General features: G+C 41.4%; 3 protein-coding genes and 1 long non-coding RNA gene across 14 annotated transcripts in view; 2 read left to right on the top strand and 2 right to left on the bottom strand.

The window, feature by feature from the left end:
• Positions 1-8,563, top strand: part of LOC118389151 (kinesin-like protein KIF16B) — a 36,443-nt gene extending 27,880 nt beyond the window's left edge. For 3 of the 10 annotated variants that reach the window (XM_035778948.2, XM_035778946.2, XM_035778947.2), the window contains one exon: positions 572-3,727. In XM_035778948.2, coding sequence (XP_035634841.1) covers positions 572-2,677 — 2,106 coding nt within the window. In that variant the 3' untranslated portion in view covers positions 2,678-3,727. Of the gene's footprint in view, positions 1-571; positions 3,728-3,863; positions 3,990-4,175; positions 4,266-4,369; positions 5,359-5,994 lie in introns of those variants that run through there. The other 7 variants (XM_035778950.2, XM_035778953.2, XM_035778949.2 and 4 more) reach the window with 4 other exon arrangements.
• Positions 8,564-10,089: 1,526 nt separating this feature from the next.
• LOC118389577 (uncharacterized) lies at positions 10,090-11,231 on the bottom strand. The gene is made up of 2 exons (XR_004826770.2): positions 11,117-11,231; positions 10,090-10,788 (listed from the first exon to the last, which is right to left on the bottom strand). It is a non-coding gene; the product is annotated as an uncharacterized LOC118389577 (long non-coding RNA).
• Positions 11,232-11,383: 152 nt separating this feature from the next.
• On the bottom strand, positions 11,384-19,085 carry LOC118389576 (arginine-hydroxylase NDUFAF5, mitochondrial-like). 2 transcript variants are annotated; one of them, XM_052527465.1, is made up of 7 exons: positions 18,619-19,085; positions 17,819-17,867; positions 17,515-17,618; positions 17,332-17,386; positions 16,964-17,156; positions 16,755-16,815; positions 11,384-16,431 (listed from the first exon to the last, which is right to left on the bottom strand). In XM_052527465.1, the coding sequence occupies exons 1-6, from the start codon at positions 18,621-18,623 to the stop codon at positions 16,808-16,810; spliced, it is 414 nt and encodes a 137-aa protein (XP_052383425.1). In that variant the 5' UTR covers positions 18,624-19,085; the 3' UTR covers positions 11,384-16,431; positions 16,755-16,807. The 2 variants fall into 2 exon arrangements, with proteins under 2 accessions (XP_052383425.1, XP_052383426.1); XM_052527466.1 differs by lacking the exons at positions 17,332-17,386; positions 17,515-17,618 and having other exon boundaries at positions 16,964-17,165.
• Positions 19,086-19,471: 386 nt separating this feature from the next.
• On the top strand, positions 19,472-27,141 carry esf1 (ESF1, nucleolar pre-rRNA processing protein, homolog (S. cerevisiae)). The gene is made up of 14 exons (XM_035778942.2): positions 19,472-19,578; positions 20,751-21,214; positions 21,531-21,862; positions 21,979-22,092; positions 22,207-22,316; positions 22,481-22,633; positions 23,004-23,118; positions 24,504-24,672; positions 24,901-25,065; positions 25,280-25,407; positions 25,494-25,584; positions 25,708-25,793; positions 25,967-26,116; positions 26,470-27,141. Exons 2-14 carry the CDS (start codon positions 20,776-20,778, stop codon positions 26,809-26,811), a joined length of 2,394 nt encoding a protein of 797 aa, XP_035634835.2. The 5' UTR covers positions 19,472-19,578; positions 20,751-20,775; the 3' UTR covers positions 26,812-27,141.
• The last annotated feature ends 37 nt before the right edge of the window (positions 27,142-27,178 follow it).

Genomic DNA, 27,178 nt, shown 5'->3' with positions numbered 1-27,178 from the left:
GTTTGTAAAAGGCGCTTTAGGGAACATTCTGTTTTACAAATTTGGGATACCTGTATCTGATAAACCATATAAGATTCCTAAACCAAGAACCTTTTTAAGACCTTTATAAAGAAATGGCAAAAACATAAGAATATAGCTGTTTATGGGGATATTGACTAGAACAATCCATACAATCACAAAGAAGCAAGAAATTGGATAAATACTGAATTGGCTAAAGGAAACCAGTCACTGACCGAGGAGGCCGACCCAAGTGTAGAACAGGATAAGGAGAAATGTCTAGCCAAACAAGGTTGATATCTGGTTTTGTAAGAAAAGAACAAGATTGCATGGAAGCCTGGGATGTGTCATTTTGTATTCCTGCTGCATAACAATCATCAATCTCTTTTAATTCTGTTTTGAATTGTAATCTTGCTCATCTCGATTTTATTTCAATCACAACTGGATTTTTACACTTGGTGGAGGAAGAACTTAATTTACTGGGGTGAGAATGTATAATTGAAAGACTATAATTCAGAGCTGTGATCTCTGGTTTGAAGTTATAGTCATGGAATCCCCCCCCTTGTCCACACAGAAAGACTCCATGCCCTTGCTGTGGCGTAGCTACCTGTATATCCCAGGACTTGAGACGAGCACTCATCTGGAAGGGCATACAACAAGTTCAGAAGAAGAAGGTGGCAAAGACAACTCTGAGTTAGATAAAATTCACAATCCAGAAGGGGAAACCAAAGTCTTGGCACAGAAGGGCATATTGCCTTATAAAGAGGGTGAAAAAGCAAAATGGTGGCAGGTGGGAGTGAAGGGGAAGGTTGACCAAGCTGAGAGCGAGAACAATGGCTGTGATTTTAAAACCAAGGACTGGGGATTTAGGTCTACAAACACCATAGTCAGTGAGGATGGAAGTAACAGCCAATGTAGCCCAGATGAGGGAGTAACCAATTTTAGTTGCTGCATTGTTGACAAGACCAAAAGTCTATCATATTCTCAGTCCAGAGAAACCAGAACAGAGAACCCAGTGTTGCACGGACTCACACAGTTTGACTCTGTGGAAGCTACCAAAGACCAAGTTCAGAACACAAGCAAGACAAGTAACGACACTGCAACCATGATCAACTCTGAAGTCCCCATACCGAGACAAAGTTCAAAGAGACAAATCGTCATCAAGGGCTACTTTGGTCTCAACAAGATCCCCAAAGAGTCTGTAAATGGGCAGGTGCAGAGGAATCTGGTAACTTCAGAACCGGATCGACTAACTAAGGAACTGGGAGCCAAACAGAGTTACGTCCTTGGATATTTGGCAGGCAAGCTGTCTGGAGTTTATAATGACGCTGGACGATATCTGCAGAGTACACGGGATATCATTCGGCAGCTTCGAGCAGGAGAGACTTCAGCATTGACTAGTACATTCTCTCAGTACATGACCATAGTTACAAAAGATCTTCCATTTGTTCAGAAAAAGCAGCTTGACCATTCAATGAAACCCGACTCAAGGCAGAATAAAGTTCATTTTGCCAATTTGACAGGCAATTGCCTTTTCAATGTACCTGAGAAAGGTCATATGTCTGCAATTACGGACATTTCATTATGGCCTAAAGGCTCTGTGACAACTTACAAAGACGGGAAGCCTGTAGTTTATTGTCAGACGCTCGTGCAGTTTCCCATCTTCCTTTCGGAATTACAGTCTCTTCCACTTCAGAAGATTCTCATTCGTTTGTATTGTGTGACGCCCAAAATCGCTGCCACTTCCCACCACCTTTTGGGTGTCTACTGGCTAAGTGTTGCCAATTGCAAACAGCCTACACCACAACCAAGTTGCTTACTGTTATCTGAAACCGACCTCTATGCAGTCTCCGCTGGTACTGGTTTAGGTAACAACCAGCCTTTGGCAGTTTTTCAGCACTTCAGTCTCTTGCACATCAAGGAGATCCAAGTGAGCTTTGCTGGGCAGCATGTACGACTCCTGGGCTCCACTGAAGACACCATCTTGGTCATCTTCACCCACAGCAAAGAGCTTACCCAGGAGCTATGCTGTACCCTGCTGAAAATCCTTGCCCCGGCAGAGGTTCAGGAAGGTCCAGGAGCCCACCCCTTGCTTCATGGAGACCTCTCACGCCTCTCTCTGGACTGGAGGTCCCACGTTCCAGACCTCCTGCTGGATTGCGGCCTCTGTGTTACCTCACGCTTTAAGAGGATCATGGCTGACCTGCTCTACATCCTGCACGGCAACATGGAAGGACCCAACAAGCCCTCATTGGCTGACATACACCTTCTTCTCTACACTTCCATCAAGGTGGAAAACTATTCCACCTCGCGCCAAGATGTCCTTTGCCAGTTCTTTCTCACAGACAACCACATAGGCCTGGTGCAAGAGGATGTTGTGTTTCACCCGGTACCTCGAGGCTCAACTCTGGTTCCCATCCAACCCCAGTTTCAGGGAGTAGAGCTGCGCAGACGCTCAGACATCCGATGTGTGCTTGTGAGACACAGCGATAGATGTATGGTGCTTGACATCGCATTCTCCACGGCTCACAAAGGGCAGAATGAGACCAAAAGAAAGACCAGGAAAGGCGTCGCCATTGTCCCTTTTCCTTCTGATTGCAGGCCCCCAGCTGATTCCTGGAAATTAACTTTCAGCTCTACCTCGGATGCAGCAATCCTTATCAATCATCTGTCAACCTGATTTCTAAGGCTGTGCTTACAGGTCATAAAAGGATGTCATGCGAATAGGTAATAAAAGGAAAGGAGTTTAACTGCCACTGCAGGCCTGAAGTGTAATGACCGTGCCGTCCTGCTGAACTTTTTTTTTTTCATTTTTTTTTTTTTTCATTCAGCGTTGCAATTGAGCAAGAAAGCCATGGTGAGTTGGCAGTTATGAGGTTAGTCATCAGCTAGCTAGACTGATGACATTAGGGTTTGCATGCTATAAGAGTTTAGCAACATTATCGTAAATATTTCACTTGTAAATCCTATTTTGTTTGAGCATCACGGCACAGCCATACCACTTCAATATGTATTTAACACTGTTTAAATGATTTTTTTGATTAGTTGAAAATTATATTTAAAAAAACAAACAAAAAACATCATTACTGTGACATGGGAACCATGCCTTTTGTAATTGTTAACGTACATCCACAATGTCAATGTAACATTTTATTGAAACGTATCTACAGAATCATCATGAACATTGTGTTATAAGAAAATACATGTCCATATTATGAATATAGATCAAATACTAAAATGTAAAGGTGTAACTCCAATGGCTGCTATTGATTTTAAAGTATTTTATAGTATATTTGAATGCTTCTCTTAACATACTGCCAATGTGGTGGTACACCTTAATCAAATCGTTGTCACTTTAAGAACAGTTTTACTCACAAACCTAATTGTTTTGTATTGGTGTAGTTGATTAATTGGATATTTCATAGATTTTCTTCCCCACTACAGGGAATAGGTTGACCTTTTTGTTTAGTCAACTTAGCTCTCCTCCTCTGTTCTTACATGAATGCTCACATCAATCATTTGTGGCTGGTGAAATTGTTTTCTTCAATATGTTTGTGTATATGTTTATGCATATCAATCATATGGTAATGTGTGATATGGTTTTGAGGACTGTGTGAAAAGTAACATGAATGTCTGACGTACAATATGACTTGTGACTATGATCACTGTAATAATGTTAATAAAATATGTTTAATTGTTTTAACAAAAATAAAGATGGTGTTCTGTATAAGCCTTTGCGTTGCCTGGCGGTATCTGGCTGTTCTGTTTCATACCTGTTCACTGTTGTCATATAAATAAGACTACACCTTCCTGTACATGTTTCTCTCTCTCCCAATTTCCTTTTGTTCCACCCATGTCTTTCCCAGCAGCGATTTGTCTCTGTCCCTCTTGGGACCAACTCCGGCTGCCTAAAGGACCCTGTTAAAATTAGCATTCCTCGCTACGTTCTCAGAGGGCAAGGGAAAGATGAGCACTTTGAGTTTGAAATTAAGGTACGCTTCTCTTGTTAAGTATCTCTCAAGACCCAGGATCGTCACTTTGCTGTCTCTGGTCTTGCGTACATGTCTGACAGGTCCATGTCTTTACTACTTACTTAGTGCTCCATTTAGAATTCTGCCGTTATTCAATTAGTTAGTTGTATCAGTCTTGTACTCAGTATTATTTTCCTCTCTCTTTAGATCACTGTAATGGATGAAACGTGGACCGTCTTCAGGAGATACAGCCGCTTTCGGGAAATGCACAAAACTCTCAAGATGAAATACCCTGAGGTAAAGACTGATGAACTAGGAATTACCACATACAACATGTCCTCCCCTATTGGAGATAATCGTAGTATAATTGATGCGATCTTAATGACCTCCTTCCATACCAGCTTGCAGCTTTAGAATTCCCTCCCAAAAAACTCTTTGGAAACCGAGATGAGAGAATGGTTGCTGAGCGGCAGAGTCACTTGGAGGTGGGTGCTGCCATTGACACATACTATTGCGTTCTTAACAGTAGTAAAATTAAAGTTGTCAATCACTGACAAAAGTCTGAAGGTTTGTCATTCTCATCCGTCAGTTCAGAGACCTAATTGTTCCTTGACAGACATTTTAAAGCAGTAGCAGTAGTCGATCACCAAACATTTCTGTAGAAAGGCCCATGTTAAATCCTTATGCTCAAATGTTTTGTTTTTATTAGTCTTGCGCTGTTGGCAGTAGGTGCACTTGATTCAGAAGCCCTGCACGCTGGGTAGGAAAAGTGTTTCCATTTTTGGACCTTTTTAATTTGTCTGAAGGGACAAACTCTGCCTACCCTGCAGACCAAGAGAGCTGAATCAAGTGTGCCTACTGCGCTGGCAAATCAGATAGCTCAAATCACCATGCCTACAGCTTCCACAAACCCACAGCAAATGTTGATACTAGCCTAAGTGAGAGTTCATAACTTTTAAAACCCTGACTAAAGCGAGACTGTCAAAGATGCAGCAAATAGCTGATGTGTTTGAGTGAGTTCATGTTTGTTTTATTCAGCACTGTTTTTATTTAACACTTTCACTAAACTTAAATCGTTTCTCCCTACTTCTACTCGCGCTACAACCACCACTGCAGCTGCAATGAATGTATCAACAGGCCTGTTTTCATTATTAGCAGCTCGTCGTCTTTTTTGTTGTTGATGTTTTTCGCCCCTTTCTCTAGTCATAAGAACAACGTGAATTTGTGCATGAGGCAGAAATAATGTAGTGCGACTTGAGTTTCGCCATTAGGTGGAAGACTGTCCCCTCTCTCTCTGGTCAGTCTGCCCGAGGAAAGGAGAGAGCAGGGAACTTGAGAGGCAGACCCTCTGCTGCTCTCTCCCTCCATTGAAACTGACCATCAGATGCAGGTACCATCAGTACAGTAAAAAACAAAAGCTAATTTGTTGCAAATTATTTCAATTCATGCTCAGCTGTGCCTTGCAAGTTATACAACAACTGATCTTGTTGTCAATCTTTTGTTATCAAGGCTTACGTTTTGAAATATAATATAGTCTGAAGGCCAAGCATAGTGAAATGTGTTGTAATAATGTATTGGGCCTACTGCACAAAGCTCATTAATGTTGCATAGGCTTACATTCTTTGAAGTCATGTTTTAAAAATAACAATCTGAGCGGTAGATCTGTTTGCTTGTTGACTACGAAAAGGTTGGTGACCACTGATTTTTAAAGTGTGTTTGGACTGTAGATGGCACTGTAGGAATTATTATTATATTGATTGATATCCATTGTATGGATAAGAATAAATATTGTTCTAATGTTGGATGACTAAGCAGGAGATAAATGCTCCATGCTACTGTCATTGCTAATTCACACCCTACTAATCTATAGTATTCTCTCAAACAGACCTAACACACACTCTCTCTTCTGGAAAGTACATTATCTTTGTTTTCTTTTTGACTTGTGTAAATGTTTTACTTTTTACTCTCTTTTTAAAAAAACTCTTACTTGTAGTCATTCCTCACTCTTCTCCGTTTGCTCCTCCAGAAATATCTGAAAAACTTCTTCAGGGTTATGATGTCGCCCTCCTCGGGCTCTCCACTCCTCACTGATTCGGACTCTGAGGGTGGTCTGCAGCTGTCCAAGTACACCGTCTGTGACTTCTCCCCGTTCTTCAAGAAGGGCGTCTTTGACTACAGTAGCCATGGAACTGGTTGAAGACATTTTAGATGAGGACGGGTTGGAGCTAGCCTTGCCCCAGATCTTTTTGTGCTGTTTTGCCATTTCCTATGGTCATTGTCATGCATTGCCCATTGGAGTTGCGCAAACAGATCTGTGACCAGGCTACGATGGAGCAGCTTTAATCCCAAAACCAAAGTATGCAGTGCCTTCGCAGGTCGCAGTCTAGGTATTGACCTCGGTACAACCAAGTTATCAGAGGCACTAAGGAACAGATATCTAACTTACTACTTACTTTACTACATTTTTCCTACTCGCTCTCCTTCCTTCCTTTCCTACTCGCTCTCCTTCCTTCCTTTCCTACTCGCTCTCCTTCCTTCCTTTCCTACTCGCTCTCCTTCCTTCCTTTCCTACTCGCTCTCCTTCCTTCCTTTCCTACTCGCTCTCCTTCCTTCCTTTCCTACTCGCTCTCCTTCCTTCCTTTCCTACTCGCTCTCCTTCCTTCCTTTCCTACTCGCTCTCCTTCCTTCCTTTCCTACTCGCTCTCCTTCCTTCCTTTCCTACTCGCTCTCCTTCCTTCCTTTCCTACTCGCTCTCCTTCCTTCCTTTCCTACTCGCTCTCCTTCCTTCCTTTCCTACTCGCTCTCCTTCCTTCCTTTCCTACTCGCTCTCCTTTGTTCCTTTCCTACTCGCTCTCCTTTGTTCCTTTCCTACTCGCTCTCCTTCCTTTCTTGTGGAAATTGTACTTTTTATGAGGACCAAACACATGAGAAATGGTCTCATCTTAGTCAAGTCAAGTAAGTAATGTAATGACGACCGGTGTAGAATATTTCCTATTACAGTGACACAAAATGGTTCTAAAGTGGGCCTTGCTGAAAGGTAATGCAACCGCTGCCAATCTAGAAGACATTGCAAAGTCCTGGCAGCATTGACTTGCTAAGTCATCCACTCTGCTCTCTTCCTGTTCACTACAGTTTCTCAGAAATAATGTTTTGAAGGGAGGCTTTACAAAAAATATATATTTTTATGCAGCTATAATTTCATTGGCAACTCTAGTTTCTACCAGTTCTGGTGATATGCAATTGAGACTGACATGTGCTGTAACTATGGGAACTGACCATGAAGGCATTATTCTTCACTACCTGTAGTGTTAAGGGTAGCCTGTTTCTGTACTGTATGGGTCATGGCTTCTTGAATTTGCTTAAAGGGGATGTTCAGTATTTTATAACTTAATGTTAGATGGTTCCTCATCATAAAAGTAGACTAACCCAACCATGGGTTACATTTCTTCTAGCCCATATATTACCTACAAGGTTAGAAACAAAAAAACTGAACTTCCCCTTTTAATTTTGATACAAATTTCTCATTATTACACAATGTATCAATTGTAAATAGTCTGAGGAGAGGAACTTTTGAGTGCGATAACAAGGACTCATGATCCCTCCCAGTTTGGGTGAACTGTTAACTAGTCATTTTGGTGAGCTCTCGAAGTAATAGTCTTGGACTTCACCTTTAGTGGTAGCTACTACAGTTAAACATCAAATTAAAAAAGTCGAGCTGATGTCACATATGGCATTGGTTCAGGTTGAATCATAGTATTCAGGATTGTGAGAATAATCATTGACGGTGGCATCAACTAATGGTGGCACAGTATAGTCTCTCGAGACTTCACCTTTCAACACTTAATTGTGTATTTTTGGGCCTAGGCAGTTGGTGTGCCTACTGGTCATGAAAGCTGTTGCTAACAGTGTTCCTCTCCATGTTTCCAGCTGGCTAATAGAATGATGCTTTTGTTGCCTGCACGTCTTCTGAGTTTCACACTTAATACAGTCACTGCTGCTGATTCCAACATTTCAGAAACACTTTAATAACTGTACTATACTGTAGGTACAAATATACTACAGTTTCACATTCAATTTAGTATAGTGCAAAACAACTTGATTCACTCCCTTTGTAAACCATATTGTATACATATAATTTGAATGTTTATGTGCATAGATTTCTAAATGAAGTGCTTGTACACACGCAATGTAAACTATTGACATTGAATGTCATAAAAGGAATTGTATATCATAACGGCTATTGTTGATTTTAGTTGGAGATGATTTAGCTTTGATATGTTAATGATGTAAGAGGAGTATCACTTTGCTTTACTGGTGTCCATTTTGAGACTCCAAGTTGAGGGATTGAAAGTCGGTCATATGTAAGTACTGTAGTATAAACTTTTTGTTTTATATTTTAAAAAATTGAACTGGAATATAATTAGGATTATATTGATTTTCAGAACTGACTGCTCATTTGTGTGTATGTCCTGTAAAAACACTTAGCTATCTGCAAAATAATGTACAGCAAGAAACTGATTAGCTGTACCATTTTATTGAAGTTGTAACTGACACATTTACAAAATCAATACATTTGATTAAACTTCTGTAATATATTTTGATGCGGCATTGTGTGTTTATAACATGGATGCAACTCATTAAAAATGGACAGTTTATGACCTCTTGAATATCTTACAGGAGTAATACACTTACTGGTGTAATACACAGCAAGCATATCAATCAATTTCTTGCATAACTCATGTTCAAATGGGTGTAATATTTTAAATGATGAATTACGGTGCATTCGGAAAGTATTCAGACCCATTTACTTTTTTTCCACATTTTATGTTACAGCCATATTATAAAATGGATTAAATTGTTTTTTCCCCCACAGCTACACAACAAAATACCCCATAATGACAAAGCAAAACCAGGTTTTTAGAAATTTTAGCAAATATATTAATTTCAAAACTGAAATATAACATTTATAAGTATTCAGACCCATTATTCAGTACTTTGTTGAAGCACCTTTAGTAGCGATTACAGTCTCGAGTCTTCTTAGGCTACAAGCTTGGCACACCTGTATTTGAAGTTTCTCCCATTTCTTCTCTGCAGATCCTCTCAAGCTCTGTCAGGTTGGATGGGGAGCATCGCTGCACAGCTATTTTCACGTCTCTCCAGAGAGGTTAGATTGGGTTCAAGTCCGGGCTCTGGTTGGACCACTCTAGGACATTGAGACTTGTCTCGAAGCCACTCGTGTGTTGTCTTGGCTGTATGCTTAGGGTCGTTGTACTGTTAGAAGGAGAACCTTCACCTAAGTCTGAGGTCCTAAGAACTCTGGAGCAGGTTTTCAAGGATCTCTCTGTACTTTGCTTCGTTCATCTTTCTCTCGATCCTGACAAGTCTCCCAGTCCCTACCGCTTAAAACATCCCCACAGCATGATGTTGCCACCACCATGCTTCACCGTACGAATGGTGCCACGTTTCCTCCAGAAGTGACGCTTGCCTTTCAGGCCAAAGAGTTCAATCTTGGTTTCATCAGACCAGAGAATCTTTCTCATGTCTTTAGGTACCTTTTGGCAAACTCCAAGTGGGATTTCATGTGCCTTTTACTGAGGAGTGGCTTTCATCTGGCCACTCTACCATAAAGGCCTGGTTGTCCTTCTGGAATTTTCTCCCATCTCCACAGAGGAACTCTAGAGCTCTGTCAGAATAACCATTGAAAATAGCCAGTGAAAAACCTGTTTTCACTTTTATTATGGAGTTGTGTGTGTAAAATGTCATCAATTTTAGAATAAGGCTGTAATGTAACAAAATGTGGAAAAAGTCAAGTGGTCTGAATACTTTGCGAATGCACTGTATTTTGGCAGTGTGTGATTGTGTGTGTGTGTGTATACAAGAATTGTGTTTAATATTCCTGCATTAAAAGCTAAGCAATTCACTGACCATTCCAGTGAGATCATGAAAAAGGAACTTATCTCATTTAAGGTGACATATACATACTCCAGTATTCTGAGGCAAAACAAGTTCACACACATCAAGGCTACTGGATGGAAAAAATACACCAATATCAAATAGCCTTGTGAAAAAACAAAGTAATGTCTTAATGACTCAGAGTGACTTGCAAAGACTTGTCATGATCATTTCCTGTAGATTTATTGCGAAGGAGTTCATGCCCTCACTGTTGTGACTTCAGTTTGCGGAATATGGAGCATGACATAAGGGGATTCACTTTGTTTAGGAGTACCTTTACCCTTCATTCCTGGAACACCTGCAAGGTAATATATAGACTGACTCTGACCCTGAGTGCTGCGTTCTGCTCTCGGCCTGGCCCCATGATCCTTTATGACAGCATAGATGTGGTCGTCTGCAATGTTCTTGCCTTCCGCTTCAGCCCTTACTGCTCTTCTTTTTGAGAAATATCTCCAGATGAAGATGCTCATTAACAGAAGCACCCCAAAACCAGAAACTACACCAACCAACACTTGCTTAGTATTATTGTGTTTAGTGTTTGGTCTTCTCTCCCCAGAACAGTTGGTTATTGGGACGCTCTTGCCATTGTTTGATGTCACTCTTAGATATACTGTTGGTTGCATGTTGCAGAAGTAGGTCCCAGAGTCTGAGGCTTTCAAACTCACTATAACCAATGACTTGTCTATTATTGAGCCATAATGGTTGCCTGGATCAGAAATGTGCTTTCTGTCATCGACTCCATCTTGAATAGTGACAATGTCTACTGTCTTACAATCTATTTCTCTGCTCCATGTTACGCAACTTCCCACAGGGTGATGACAGCTCAAGGTTACTGTTTGTTTCTCAGGCATTGTCTTTTGGCGTAACCCTGTCATAAGAAACATCAATAAAGGGTTAGGATCCACACTTCAAGATGCTATATATTATTTTTTTTACCCTGGATCTAACCCTATAGTAGTCCATTCTTTCAGATAATTGAGTAGGAAAATATTAATTTTGCTGCCTATGATGGTCAATGAAGTCATAAGCAAGACTGAGCGTCGATCAGACTAGACTGAGGTTAAAATAGACTGAATAGTTGTGTACAGTTTTTCCCATTAGCCAACAAAGCTCATCATACTACCACAGGTGCACACCTTGTCCAGTTTTTCAAACATCAAATACAATGATTTGGACACATTTTAAAATGTACTTACCAGCGCAGGTATTGCAGATATACCCAAGGATTAGAAAGTTAATGTAAATGAACATCTTTGCTCTGTAAATTGTCTGGCTGACTGGGAACTAAGGTCAGACCTCAGTCACATTTTCGTTCTTTTATTTTTGAGGAACTTCTATTACTGAAGCATGGGCGTGTACATGTGTTTGTACATACACACTTAGTCTTGTAAAATTCATACATATAATATGGTCTATCATTCAACATACTGTATTTGAGACAATCATTGTATTTTAACGTGTTTTAATGGTTATTTCTCAAGATTGACCACTGCATATTTTCCATGTTAAGTACATACGTTACATTATTAAATGTTTATTTAAACAAGAAAAAGACAATATGATAATTAAAAGACCAAATAAATGCACATGTGCAGGAGACATAAAAAAACAAGAGGCTTGTAAAAGCACCACCCCTTTCAAATCTAAATGTTTAAAAGAAATATACAAAGCATACTTTATCCATTATAAAAATCAAGTTTACATTTAGTACAGGATATGAGAACAATGTAATGATAAAATACAACTGACATTTTGTCAGTGACCACAAATTCAGATGTGTGAATCCAGCTATCCAGCTCATTCTAAAATGTATTCAATTGTTTTTTTCCCCTCATCAATCTACACACTTGTAAAAGCCTCGATCCTGACTAGTATCCCAGTCCCTACCGCTGAAAACATCCCCACAGCATGATGCTGCCACCACCATGCTTCACCAGAAGTGACACTTGACATTCAGGCCAAAGAGTTCAATCTTGGTTTCATCAGACCAGAAAATCTTGTTTCTCATGGTCAGAGTCCTTTAGGTGGCTTTTGGAGAGATGGTTGTCCTTCTGGAACATTCTCCCATCTCCACAGAGGAACTCTGGAGCTCTGTCAGAGTGACCATCTGATTCTTGGTCTCCTCCCTGTAGATCCAGTGAATTCAGAGAGTAATCAGACACATTTTGTTACGTCACAGCCTTATTCTAAAGTTGATTTATAAAAATGTTTCCCCTCATCAAAGTACAGAGAAATCCTTAATGAACCTGTGCTCAGGACCTCGGAAAGTGAACATTCACCCCAGTCTAACAGGACAAGACCCTAACCCTAGCACAAGACAGCCAAGACAATGCAGGAGTGGCTTCGGAACAAGTCTCTGAATGTCCATGAGTGTCCCAGCCAGAGCTCGGACTTAAACCAGATCGAACATCCCTTGATAGACCTGAAAATAGCTGTGCAGTAACGCTCTCCATCCAACCTGACAGGGCTTGAGAAGATCTGCAGAGACGAATTGGAGAAACTCCCCAAATACAGGTGTGCCAAACTTGTAGCGTCATACCCAAGAAGTCTCACGGCTGTAATCGCTGACAAAGGTGCTTTGACAAAGTACTGAGTAAAGGGTCTGAATACTTATGTAAATGTGATATATCCATTTTGATATTTAATACATTTGCCAACATTTCTACAAACCTGTTTTTGCTTTGTCATTATGGGGTATTGTGTGTAGATTGAGTGGGGAAAAAGGATGTAATCCATTTTAGAATAATGCTGTAATTTAACAAAGTGGAAAAAATCAAGAGGTCTGAATACTTTCTGAATGCACTGTACTATTAGTACAAGAAAAAATCATTTGGACGCTGCACATCTCAAGTTTAAGAAATAACACAACATTTTTACAATTCGGCACACAACATTGACAGACAGACAAGTAGTTAACTTCTGTGTAACCTTCGGTTGTTTTTTCTTCTTCATATATTCCAACAGAAACAAGGGATTATTAATTGATACAACTGACAATCTTGAAATTGAGCAAGATAATTTTTAAAAATGAACACGGTGGTCGCGACCTCGCTGTAGAGCCCTAAATTCACGCGGTCAAACTCATGGCCCCATCTCGATGTCTTCAATAGTAGTTTCACCAATGGCTGCAGCTCTCCTTTTTGACCAATATATCAGAAAGAAGATAATCGTTGTCATTCACAAGAACTCCAAAACCATTGACTAAAGCAACACACACTATCCAACGGGCTATGGGAGGTTGTTGGTCCTCTATTTTCCACATGTATTTGTTCTGCTTTGTACATTTATATTGGTTCCACTCTGTGGTGGGGTATGTTGGGACCTCTTTTGCAGATTTTTATGTAACTCTTTGATCTGCCATTGGTTGCCAATTGCAGTAGTATGTGTACCAGTCTGGGGTTTTCACTCTAACTATAACCAATGCCTTTGTCTGTTGTTGAACCATGTTTGCCTGGATCAGAAATGTATTTGACGTAGACTTCATCTTGAACAATGAGAATGTCGACCATCTATTTCTCTGCTCCCCACCGGGTGTTTCCAGCTCAGGGTAGCTGCATTCCTCTCAGGCACTGTCTGCTTGATTATCTTTGTCATAAGGAACATGAATTAACAATGACTTCTAGATCTGAGGATACAACAATAGATGGTGGGCAATTGTGTCGTTTACTCCAAATACTGAGCTCATGATAACACAGCAGCTTAATACTTTCACGCACCACAACGTCAAAGAAAGACATTGCTTTTGAGCACATCAAAATGTATTTACCAGTACAGGCACTGCAGAAATACCCAAAGACGAGAAAGTGTATACAAATGAACATCTCTGCTCAGTAAATTGGCTGTGTAATGTCTGACTGACAAACATGTTTTGGGGAGTAGCTGATTACACGTAATCCGATTACAAAAAAACGTGTTAACGGCTAAAATATTGATTACGGATACTTATGAAGAAATAAAATGAGATTGTTACTTCTTGGATTACTTTGAAATTCACAAAGGATGTTGTCGGAAAAATATATTTTGACACCTTTCGGTTTTCTCAATGACATTCAATTCAGAGTTGAAAAAAGGTGTAAGTTTGTTTGTTCCACCTGAGTGAGTCTGGCCACAAGTCAGAGACCACCATGATGACACCATTTGAGTTTGAAAGATCCTTTGTCTTCTAATGCTTCAACAATCTAAAATAGATTGGGGTCATAATTATTGGCACCCATTTTCAGTACTCCAGCACCCTACTATTGCGAGGATAATGACACTGAGCCTTTTTCTAAAATGTTTCATGAGATTGGAAAACACATTGGGAGGGATCTTAGACCATTCCTCCATACATAATCTTTCCAGATCCTTGATATAATTTGTCTGAGCTTAAACACTGCCCTCTTCACTTTAAACCACAGGTTTTCAATTGAGACTGAGATGGCCATTGTAAATGTTATTTGTGGATTTCGATGTGTGATTGGGGTTATTGTCTTGCTGGAAGGTCCACTTGCGGCCAAGTGTAAATGTAAATAGTCCGTGTGGCCATTTGATTAATTGTTCAGCAGTCTTATGGCTTGGGGGTAGAAGCTGTTAAGGAGCCTTTTGGACCTAGACTTGGCACTCCGGTACCACTTGCCCTGCGGTAGCAGAGAGAACAGTGTGACTTGGGTGACTGGAGTCTTTGACTATTTTTTTGGGCCTTCCTCTGATACCGCCTAGTATATAGGTATTGGATGGCAGGAAGCTTGGTCCCAGTGATGTACTGGGCTGTCGCACTACCCTCTGTAGCACCATACGGTAGGATGCCAAGCAGTTGCCATACCAGGCGGTGATGCAACCAGTGAGGATGCTCTTGATGGTCCAAATACCAATGCCGTTTATCAAACTCCAGGCGGTGCTGTGGTCAGATGACATGAAAATAGAGCTCTTTCACCACATTTGGCATTTGAGTACAAATTTCTCCACTTCTGACATAGTATTACCTTCAGATGTACACACTGTATAAACAGTACACATTTACAATCCATCATCTGGCATAAAGTGGAGATTAAATATCATAGCATTTATTTTAAGAACATGAAGCATGGTAAGACAGGAACACAAGACAAATGATAAATGTAATGTAGAAATGTATGCATTTGCTATTAATTGAGAAACAAATCATCTGTCATGCAGCATGTATATCAGTCACTGTTACAACAGTGTTGTAGCCTTTCTCAATCACTGTCTGGCTTACACTGAATTTCTGTTGATACAGTGCCTTGCGAAAGTATTCGGCCCCCTTGAACTTTGCGACCTTGTGCCACATTTCAGGCTTCAAACATAAAGATATAAAACTGTATTTTTTGTGAAGAATCAACAACAAGTGGGACACAATCATGAAGTGGAACGACATTTATTGGATATTTCAAACTTTTTGACAAATCAAAAACTGACAAATTGGGCGTTGGTGAGGCTGGCTTCCCGGGTTAAGCGGGCGGGTGTTAAGAAGCGTGGTTTGGTGGGTCGTGTTTCAGAGGACGCATGACTCTGCGGAGCCCATTGGGGAGTTGCATCAATGAGAAGATATTGTAATTGGATATCACGAAAAAGGGGGTAAAACGTTTTTTTTCTTTAATTAAGATGAACAAATTACAAAAAGAGCCTTGATGAGAACATGCTCTAAGATGTACTTTGTTCATCTTAATATTTTTTTTTTTGTTTAGAACAATTTCTTATTTACAATGACGGCCGAGGAACAGTGGGTTAACTGCCTTGTTCAGGGGCAGAGCGACAGATTTCTACCTTGTCAGCTCTGAGATTCGATCTAGCAAGCTTTCGGTTACTGGCCCAATGCTCTAACCACAAGGCTACCTGCCGCACACAGAACCTCAGACGTGGGCGAAGGTTCACCTTCCAACAGGCCAATAACCCTAAGCACACAGCCAAGACAAAGCAGGAGTGGCTTTGGGACAAGTCTGAATGTCCTTGAGTGGCCCAGCCAGAGCCCAGACTTGATTCCGATCAAACATCTCTGGAGACCTGAAATATCTGTGCAGTGACGCTCCCCATCCAACCTTACAGAGCTTGAGAGGATCTGCAGAAAAGAATGGGAGAAACCCCCCAAATACAGGTGTGCCAAGCTTGTAGTGTCATACCCAAGAAGGCTCAAGGCTGTAATCGCTGCCAAAGTACTGAGTAAAGGGTCTGAATACTTATGTAAATGTGATATTTACTTTTTATATTGTAATAAATGTGCAAACACTTCTAAAGACCTGTTTTTGGTCTTGTCATTATGGGGTATTGTGTGTGGATTGATGAGGGGGAAAAGTTATTTTATCAATTTTAGAATAAGGCTGTAATGTAACAAAATGTGGAAAAAGTCAAGGGGTTTGAATACTTTCCGAATGCACTGTATGGATGATAATAATAATAGTATAAGACGGTTTCATTTCAAGTATGTCTTTCTCCACTATGTAGCTCACCTTGAAGCTGCAGCTAAAATGGTGTCTCTGTTCAACATGGACTTCTTGTTCCAAGTGCAGTTGCTCTCCTTAGAGAGTTGAAACAACGGTGAAAACTCAACATGATTTAATGACCAAGGCACCAGGGAGATCATTGATCCAGTGTAGGCTAAACAGGAGAAACATACAGTCCTAGATAATTGCGTGCTGCAAGTAAGCCATACAAAACCCTGGGAAATATGGCATGGAGGGCTCAAATCAAATATTATATCAGAAACATGTACAGGGCCAAATCACCGCTGAGATGATGAATAGAACAAAAATAGAATAGAAACAATTAAACTATAAAAACTCAGTATGAATAAAAAGCACAGATCTACAACAGTATAACTGTGGTATACAGTAAACCTACCTTGCAGGTCACTCATGACCTCAAGTATCCCAGGATAGTGCACTTAAATTTAATCAATGTCCTGCAGAAAAAAAATGAATATTATCGCTTGCCACAAACATTATCATTTTGCGCTAATCGCTAGTATCACAGCTAGGACCACAGGATAAAATAGAACACTCATATTAGCCTATATTGTCTTTCTATGGCGCGGAAACCCAAGGCCTCACCACTGTCAGCATACTGAAGCCTGCCTGCCTGGCCCAGCAGGTTGCCCAGGTCTGTGACGGCCATGTAGGGGGACACGTGAGGGGAGAATCCCCCTTCCCGCTCGAGCTCAGCCAGCTGCAGGGAGCAGCACAGCTTGTACAGGGTCTCCGCGCCCACCATGGCCCCCATGAACAATACATCTGGCTTCAGGACCTGGTTGATCTTTGGGAAAGGAAATGGATTAGAATGAGAGCACAGCGATACAGACTGAAAAACCTGGATTGTTGTAATCCTGAATCCTATGTGTAATTATGTTGTTATAAGAAGGAAACGTATTTGAAAAAACAGCCGGCAATAGACAATAAAGTACTGATGTAAAAAATCGTACGAGGCTGTCAGTTATCTGTCCCAAGGCACCAGGGAGATCATTGATCCAGTGTAGGCTAAACAGGAGAAACATACAGTCCTAGATAAATGCGTGCTGCAAGTAAACCATACAAAACCCTGGGAAATAGGACATGGAGGGCTCGAATCAAATATTATGTCAGAAACATCTACAGGGCCAAATCACCTCAAGCTGCTGACCACCAGATCAAATGTGTTTTCTTTAAAGGGCAGAAACTCTTCATCGCACATGACACAGCGGGTAGGGATCTCACTTTCTCTTGTGTTTCTCTGAGGAGCGAGAAGAGCGTTTGTCCCTCCATAACATGCCTCTGATTTTACAGACCATTCTATCAATCTATTGATCTATAATTAGTGGTCTCTGCTCAAAAACCTTATCATTCCACCTAGGCTATGGATGTTCTAACAGAAATACATATTAGAATTCCTATTAGTAATTTAAAGGGATATAAGGAGAAGATTTAACTCACCAAAGACTTTTCTGAGATGCCAATTAAGAAGAGCTGCTCAACAAACTTCCTGAAAAGAAAAGCGCAATTCAATATTCAGCCATACATAGTGAGTTAACGTATTCCCTAAAAGGGGCAATTTGCAGTTGCTACATCCATTTTGGGGCTTATAAATTAATATGTACCCATTGATTCTTGACAAATACAGCTAATAAATGCCTCATAAGCTTAGTTCAACTGTTGTACCCCATCAGAACCCAAAACATGTATAAGCTTATTTTACTCCAATGTTTGTCAACAAAGTAAAAGTAAAACAAACACAATATAGCCTCAAAACATGGTTAAAACTATAATTTTAATATCATGGATATATTGCAGCCATAGCTCTGTCTATGCCCTCAACTTTCTACCCAAACAGGGGCGGGGAATGCTTTGTTATTGTTTAAAAAGCTGCCTGCCTGTTTATGAGCAACCATTGAAGGCTACTTTGTACAAATGCTCAGCAATGTGACTTTTCCCACAGCCAATGTCCAATGCCAATGTCCAATGCCATAATTCCAAAATGTCAGCAAAATACACACCCTCACAAGCACAGATATAAACTTCAATTTCAACAACAGTGCCATGAATGTGACAATTTTCATAGACTATGTCCATGCATCACAACTTCTGTTGCCTTAACTTGCAATGTCATAGGCCCTGTTTGCAACTCGGCTTACAACCTACAAATGAATATGAACAGTACCAGAACACATATTTTCTTGGATAAAAGAGAGCTAGGACGGGACAAACTATCCCATACAAATACAGCTACTGTATACCTCATCTCTTCAGATAGTCATATTTGTCACTGTCTTGTATTGATGCAGCCCATTTCTTCTGACTCCTCTTCATAGTATAGTCGTGTCAAATACATTCATTGTACCTCCAGCCCTGCCTGACAACTGCATCTGAATTCCAGTCCATTGAAAACGCCAAATTTAGGAAGAAGTTAACTCTTTCACCGGTGGAAACCTTGAATGAGCTGTCATGACATTTCTTTGTGAATGAGCTGCATCATGTTGCTGAGGGACCAGACATCTAAAGCCGCATATTTTCAAGACTCTCCGGCAGACACAACTACCATTGAGAAAACGACTACCTATTGCATTGCTCATTTTTACTAATTGTTTACAGACTAACGAACCATTTACAAGTAATACGTAGCAAACCATTGGACAACAAATATCTTTTTTGGGAGCGTGTTCTTCCAGTCGTCCCCATTGGCTGACCTAGTCACAGTGTTATTGTGTTATTGGCTTGTTTGTTTACTCCATGTGTAACTCTGTGTTGTTGTTTGTGTCACACTGCTTTGCTTTATCTTGGCCAGGTCGCAGTTGCAAATGAGAACTTGTTCTCAACTAGCCTACCTGGTTAAATAAAGGTGAAATAAATCAAATAAATAAAAGTGGACAAACAGAAAATATGGAACTGTTTTTTAATTAGTTTGATAGAAAATGTGGAACTGGATTTAAGTCACTAGTTCTACCCCCTCTTCTTGTTGTAAAGGCTAATGCATATGGTGCTGATTTCATTTTAAAACTCGAATGATACATCTATATTGCTAAATGTATGTATTGAATTTGAATACATTATGTATTGAATATGGACTGAACTGTGGTTTTGTACTTCCTGGCTTGCCGTATTGCAAAAAGGGGTGGGACAAGAAAAAGGTCACGGAAGTGGTGCATGCTGGGAGAACACGTGGATATTGGTACGATTTCACTTGAGAAGTTGTTTTGGTAAGTCTCTATTCACCAAAATACTTTTGCACTCTTTATCTCTGCCAAATATTTCTCAGTTTACACTTTGAATTGTGTTCCTTATGCTAACTGCAGGTCTTGGAATGGCCCTTATCAAGTGTTGTTTACATATCTGACTCGTGTGTCTGACTTATGTATCAAAAGTGTTAGCTTGCTTGTAAGCTATGCAATAAAACACCCAGGGTATTGCATTGTGGTGCAGTGTACCTATTAGGACTAATAGAGAGTGGGAATTAGCTTATGTCATTCTGAGCTTACCTAGCTAACTAACTACCTAGCTCGGGTGCCCATAGAGAATGATAGCCAAAAGGTAATTTTAGCATGGGAAGCGCCATTGAAGGCTTCCACCATTTTAATGTAGTCAACTGGATGGGACTTCCAACTTCATTGGCTGATCCCTCCTGATGATCCAGTTTGAGTCATGTCCAACCTGGTCATTAGAAGGGATCAGCCAACCGTGAAGAAGAAAATGGACTACTTTAAAGTTGAGGGGGCCTCTGGCTCTGTCACATATGCTATAATGTAGTGTTCACTTGCTGCTGTACAATGTATAGAAAATGAGGCAATTCAAGAGAGTGCTATGAAATTAATGTCAAAATGTGGTTTTCTTTGCCCTTTGTAATCATACATTAAATAGCATGAATCATTATGGCAACTGCTCGCGTACAGCCCAGTACATCACCGGGGCCAAGCTTCCTGCCATCCAAGACCTCTATACCAGGCAGTGTCAGAGGAAGGCCCTAAAAATTGTCAGACTCCAGTCACCAGAGTCATAGATTGTTCTCTCTGCGACCACATGGCAAGTGGTAGCGGAGCAAGTCTAGGTCCAAGAGGCTCTTAAATAGCTTCTACCCCAAGCCATAGTTATTATCTATGCATAGCCACTTTAATAACTACCTACATGTACATATTACCTCAATTACCTCGACACCGGTGCCCCCACACATTGACTCTGTACCGGGACCCCCTGTATATAGCCCACCTATTGTTATTTACTGCTGCTCTTTAATTATTTGTTATTCTTATCTATTCGGGTTTTTTTTAGGTATTTTCTTAAAATGTAAGGTCTACTACACCTGTTGTATTCGGCACGTGACAAATATATAATTTGATGTAATAACTTCCATTGACAAACTCTGTCCTCTTTATAGATACTGCTCCGACGACTTAGCCATCATGGCTTCCAAAAAGGACCAAAGCGGCGACGACCGCTTCCAAAAAGTGAAAAAGGACCCCCGCTTCTGGGAAATGCCAGAGAAAGAGCACAAAATCAAGATTGACAAGCGCTTCCAGTCCATGTTCCACGACGATCGCTTCAAGCTCAAGTACACGGTCGACAAGCGCGGCCGACCCATCAACCACACCTCCTCCGAGGACCTGAAACGTTTCTACAATCTCTCTGACTCTGAGGAGGAAAGGGAGGATGGAAAGGATAAAGAGGAGGAGGAGGAGAAGAAGAAAAATAAGACCCAAGCGAAGTTGGGCTCTGTGGAGGGAGAGGATAAGGTAGTGGATGAGCCTAAAAAGCCTCTGAAGAAAGGAAAAGCTTTACAGTCCATAAAGAGTGGGCCTAAAGGAGACCAGCCTATCAGAGGAGTCAGACTGTGTGAGGAGGGTAAGGAGAAGAGGGGACCTTATTGTATGACCTTCTGACTAGAGGTCGACCGATTTATGATTTTTCAACGCCGATACGAATCAAGTGGTGATCCTAACTGGCCTAAAACAGGGAATTTTTACTAGGATAACATTTTTACTAGGATTAAACTGAGTTTAAATGTATTTGGCTAAGGTATATGTAAACTTCTGACTTCAACTGTGTGTGTATATATAAAAAACAAACGCTTTTATTTATATAGTCATTGTATTTGTATATATATATGCTCATTGTTTTGAAGTTTGTTGCTGCAATCAATACATGCTGTTTTTTACAGGTGACGAAGAGGAAGATGACAAGGTGCCTCACGTTGAGGGGGACGGGGACGATGTGGACCAGGCGGCCAGCATCTCAGACGGCAGTGAGGATGAGGAAGACGATGACGAGGATGAAGCAGATGTGGAGAGCGGCTCCGAGGACGAGTCCGGTTCAGAGTCAGATGAGGACAGTAACAGCAGCGGGCCTGATCTGGCCAGGGGGAAAGGCAATGTAGAGACCAGCTCGGACGAAGATGACGATGATGACGTGGAAGCCATCTTGAAACATGAGGAGGAGGAGATCCAGCACGACTGGGGCGAGCTGTGCAAGGACGCGCCGCGGAGTGAGGAGGTGAGATCTAAGGCTGTGTCTCAATTGTCCAGAGGGATTTCCTCTTCTCATTTCCTTTCGTCATCTAAAATGACATAAGAAATTGCATGTTCCAATGTTGTTTTTTACTACAACAGGTAACGCAAAGGCTGGCCGTGTGTAACATGGATTGGGACCGGATGAAAGCCAAGGACCTGCTAGCTCTGTTTAACTCCTTCAAGCCTAAAGGAGGGGTTGTGCTCTCTGTGAAGGTAAGGCTACATTAATTTGCCTGCTGGCTGTCACTCAAATATGATGGAAGTGACATTGCTTCATCAGACCAAGTCACAAATGTTGTGTATGTTTAACACTGTGTGTTTGTTTAGATCTACCCCTCAGAGTTTGGGAAGGAGCGGGTTCAGCAGGAACAGACCCAGGGTCCCCTGGAGCTGATGGCCCTGCCGGAGGATCCGGACAAAGACACAGAGGAGGAGATGTATGATCTAGCTACCCCATTAACACTTCCCTATCCTCCCTGTATTGTTCAACCAGAAATGAACCAGAGATAAAATGTAGTGGTCCTAACAGATCAAAGGTAGGCAGTGAAATAGTTTCTATGAAAAGTGAATTGGTATTCATTTATGTGTTTGTGTATTGCAGGATTTACAGAGAGAAGATGCGGGACTACCAATTCAAGCGGCTAAAGTACTACTATGCGGTGGTGGAGTGCGACTCGCTTGACACAGCTGCTAAAATCTACCAGGAGTGTGACGGCTTTGAGTACGAGAGCAGCTGCTCCATCCTGGACCTGCGGTGAGGGAATAGACACACTCATTTATACTGAAGTGTACACTGGAGGAAAATGTGTTCCATGAAAGTGTAATAGAATGTACTGTATAACTTGATCACGTAAAGCATGGTAAGGAAGCTGTCCTCAAAAGAGAGGTGGTACACAACATCTTATCAATACATAGAATAACATAATGACACACATAGTGAGGAATCTTATCCTTGCTTAATATATTACTAGTATATCATCGTACATCAAGGTACTGCGTTTGTACATGCTAACTACTTATTAGCATGATACCATTATCTGTGCTGTTGGTTCATTCTAAACATTAGGATGTCGCTATACTCCCATGCTAACTGTTGTGGTGGTCCCTCTTTTCTGTGGGAACAGGTTTATCCCTGATGATGTGACGTTTGACGAGGAGCCAAAGGACTTAGCCACAGACGTGGACCTGTCTGCCTACACCCCCAAGCTCTTCACCTCCACAGCAGCAGCCACATCAAAGGTTAGACACACTCTGTCTAATAATCTCTTATGGTCATAGCAATATTTCCTCCATGGTCGGTCCCAGGCGTACCACCTGTGGAGCGATGGTCCTGCAGTACACTGAACAAAAATATAAACGCAACATGCAACAATTTCAAAGATTTTACGGAGTTACACTTCATATAAGGAAATCAGTCAATTTAAATAAATAAATTAGGCCCTCATCTATGGATTTCACATGACTGGGAATACAGATATGCATCTGTTGGTTACAAAATAAAAGTAGTAGCGTGGATCAGAAAACCAGTCAGTATCTGGTTTGACCACCATTTGCCTCATGGAGCGTGACACATCTACTTTACATAGAGTTGATCAGGCTGTTGATTGTGGCCTGTGGAATGTTGTCCCACTCCTCTTCAATGGCTGTGCGAAGTTACTGGATATTGGCGGGAACTGGAACACACTGTCGTACACATTGATCCAGAGCATCCCAAACAGGCTCAATAGGTGACATGTCTGGTGAGTATGCAGGCCATGGAAGAACTGGGAGATTTTCAGCATCCAGGATTTGTGTACAGATCCTTGCGACATGGGGCTGTGCATTATCATGCTAAACATCAGGATCTCATCATGTTATCTCTGTGTATTCAAATGACCTATAAAATGCAATTGTGTTCATTGTCCGTAGCTTATGCCTGCCCATACCATAGCCCCACTGCCACCATGGGACACTCTGTTCACAACGTTGACATCCGTAAACTGTTCGCCCACACGACGCCATATACGCTGTCGGTCATCAGCCTGGTACAGTTGAAACCGGGATTAATCCGTGAACACACCCATAGTCTCATCAGCTGTCCGAGTTGCTGGTCTTAGACAGTCCTGCAGGTGAAGAAGCCGGATGTCAGTTATCTGGCAACAGCTCTACAAGAAGACCAAGGCCACCCAATTGCATGCTCCCTCAAAACTTGAGACCAAACTTGTCTGACAATTTTTTGTGTGGCCTTTTATTGTCCCCAGCACAGGGTGTACCTGTGTAATGGTTATGCTGTTTATTCAGCTTCTTGATATGCCACAACTGTTAGGTGGATGGATTATCTTGGCAAAGTAGAAATGCTCACTAACAAGGATATAAACAAATTTGTGCCTAAAATTTTTGTGAATTGAGTTTTGGGGAAATCTTTCATTTTAACTCATGAAACATGGGACACTTTACATGTTGCATTTTTTTTAAATGTTTTTATTCAGAATAAATATGAATTGTTCAGGGTGAAAGTTTTTGCTGAATATTTGCATCTCGTACATTTCCCTCTAGTGCTATCATCTTCTTTAGTTGAGAAAGGACTCTGTAGTTATATTTCAGGTTGTTTACATTTATGACCTATTGTGTGTTTTCCACCCCAGGTGGAGTTGACCTGGGACGAAACAGACCATGAGCGTGTCACTGCCATGAACAGGAAGTTCAACAAGGACGAGCTGCTACAGATGGATTTCAACGCCTACCTGGCCTCCTCCAGCGATGATGATGATGAGGATGGAGTGGACATGGAGAAGGAAGAGGAGCTTCCAGAGGGTAAGAAGAAAACAACACTTGATGTGATTTTGATTAGCTTTTATAAAATACCTTTCAAACCTGTATACTCGAAGAACAACCTCACTTTAAGGGTATTATTCGTTGTGCTGGTAGATTATTGCCAACGGGGACAAATCACTATTACTGTAATTTAAAGGAGAGATGTTATTTTATGTATATTGCTTATGTTTGTTGCGTTGACTTTTATTTCCCCTTTTGGTCACCTAGTTAAACAGCCAGAAGAGGCCAGCAAGGAGGTGGAGAAGGTCAGGAAAGGGAAGCAGAGCAGCGTTAAGCAGATAGAGAAATACAGAGAGATGCTGAAGAGCATCCAGGAGAAAGACCAGAAGAAGGAGGACAAGGGCATGGAGATGGAGATCACATGGGTGCCAGGTAGGGACAACTAAAAATTCCCCTGTGTCAGACAGACATTTTCATTGTCAGCAGTGCAACTTTTCATTATGTCAGTGCGACCTTTCCCCATATGTCAGACAGTGCAACTTTTTGTTGTCAGACTGTGAATTTGACTCGTCAATACAAATTGCATTTAGTTGGCACAACCAACCACTAAGCAGCCTCAATTACACTCCCATCTTCCTCACCTCAGGACTGAAGGAGACAACTGAACAGTTGGTGAAGGAGAAGCTAGAAGGAAAGGACAAGCTGACACCCTGGGAAGAGTTCATTGAGAAGAAGAAGGACAAGAAAAAGCAGAAAATGACCAAAGGAAAGCAGGTGAGATCACCAGATTAAAGAAGGTTGTTAAATGTCTCACACACATTGTATTGGAGGGTGACAGACTTTTTTTTCCTTTCCTTCAGGAATCTGATGATTCGGACCTCAGTGGCGATGAGCTTCCTGCAGACGTCGACTTTGATGACCCGTTCTTTGCTGAAGAGCTTGGTTCTATGGGTGAGTCGCGTCGTGAATCATACTCAATCAGTTGCCACATTTACTCGAGTGCACTGGTAAAACTAATCACAATATGCTTTTATGCATGATTTGGCCATGACTTTTTTCTTCCTAATCTCCCAGATCTGAAAAAGAAAGCAAAGAGCAAGAAAAACAAAAAGGTGGAGGAGAGGACATCTGAAGAGGAGGAGGAGTTGGAGAAACAAAAGGTAGGTGTCAGTGACGTGGAGTTGAAAGCACTCGTATACACTAATGCAATGGACTTAATACTGTTACTGGTATTCAGGACGTTGCACATTACGTTTTGTGAGCTGATGCCTTGACACGGTTCGTGAGTAAGCTAAACAAAAGTAACCTATTTTATTTCTCCATAAACCCACAGGCTGAGATGGCCCTGCTCATGGATGACGACGACGACAAGCACAAACACTTCAACTACGACAAGATCGTAGAGGAGCAGAACCTGAGCAAAAAGAAGAGGAAGAAGCTTCTGAAGAAGGACAACACCAGCCTGGAGGAGGACGACTTCCAGGTCGGAGCAGCCTTTTGGTTTCTTTTCATGGCAAAGAAATAGCTTGTACTCAACAGGCAGTATTTTGAAGTGTTGTTTGTTTTTACCATCGTTTCCCATTGACATCAATTAATGATTTTGTAAAGTCTCAAATCAGAGGCTTCATGAATACACTTATTGATAGGGGAGTGTAGGTTACATTTCCTGGAATAAGGTGGATTTGGTTACACATACAACTTTGCCGAAGTTCATTAACATTAATTAAGGACCATTTTTCTGTTGCCTTAAGATGCACAATTTGTTTTACTGTCGAGGATTTTTTATAGACTTCAATGAAATCTCACCCCCCCACCCCCCAATCTCCTCTCTGACAGGTGGATGTAAAGGACCCTCGTTTCCAGGCCATGTTCACCTCCCACCTCTACAACCTGGACCCGTCCGACCCGGGCTACAAGAAGACCAAGGCCACCCAGAGCATCCAGGTCGAGAAGCAGCGCCGCAGGGAGGAGCGCCAGCGCGACCAGGACGAGGCACTCAAGAGCTCACAGGCCCCGCCCGCACAGGAAGTGGGAGCAAAGAAACAGGAAACAGATGCCAGTGGCCAGGCGGTGGCTGAACCCACTAAGAAAATGGACCCCGGACTGTCCATGCTCATCAAGTCTATTAAGAACAAAACGGAGCAGTTTCAAGCACGAAAGAAACAGAAGACCATGTAGGTCTTTTTAACTGGACTATTGAGGACTATGTTTCTGGGTGAAAAGCTATGGACTGCTCTTAACCAGCAGCTATGTGCAGCGGCCTTACGCTACACTATCTCTTTGTGATGAAGATACTGTTGGTGTGTGTGAGGCCTGAGACAAAAGCCTTGCCCACTTTTATTGTGAACTATCACTATACAAAAGAGGCCTAATCAGGAACACGAAGTTGAAGATAGAATAGTTTGTGTATTTGAATGTGAAAATATGCTACCGTAATTAACATTGAGACACTTGTATAAACCATGTTCTGAGGGACTGCCAACAGTAAATGGTGGTTTGATAAATCTCTGAATAGTATTTTTTTTACTCTTGATTTACATTATAC

Source organism: Oncorhynchus keta, chromosome 10, assembly GCF_023373465.1.
Source record: "Oncorhynchus keta strain PuntledgeMale-10-30-2019 chromosome 10, Oket_V2, whole genome shotgun sequence".
Lineage (NCBI taxonomy): Eukaryota > Metazoa > Chordata > Actinopteri > Salmoniformes > Salmonidae > Oncorhynchus > Oncorhynchus keta.
This window is presented reverse-complemented; position numbering and strand designations above follow the sequence as displayed.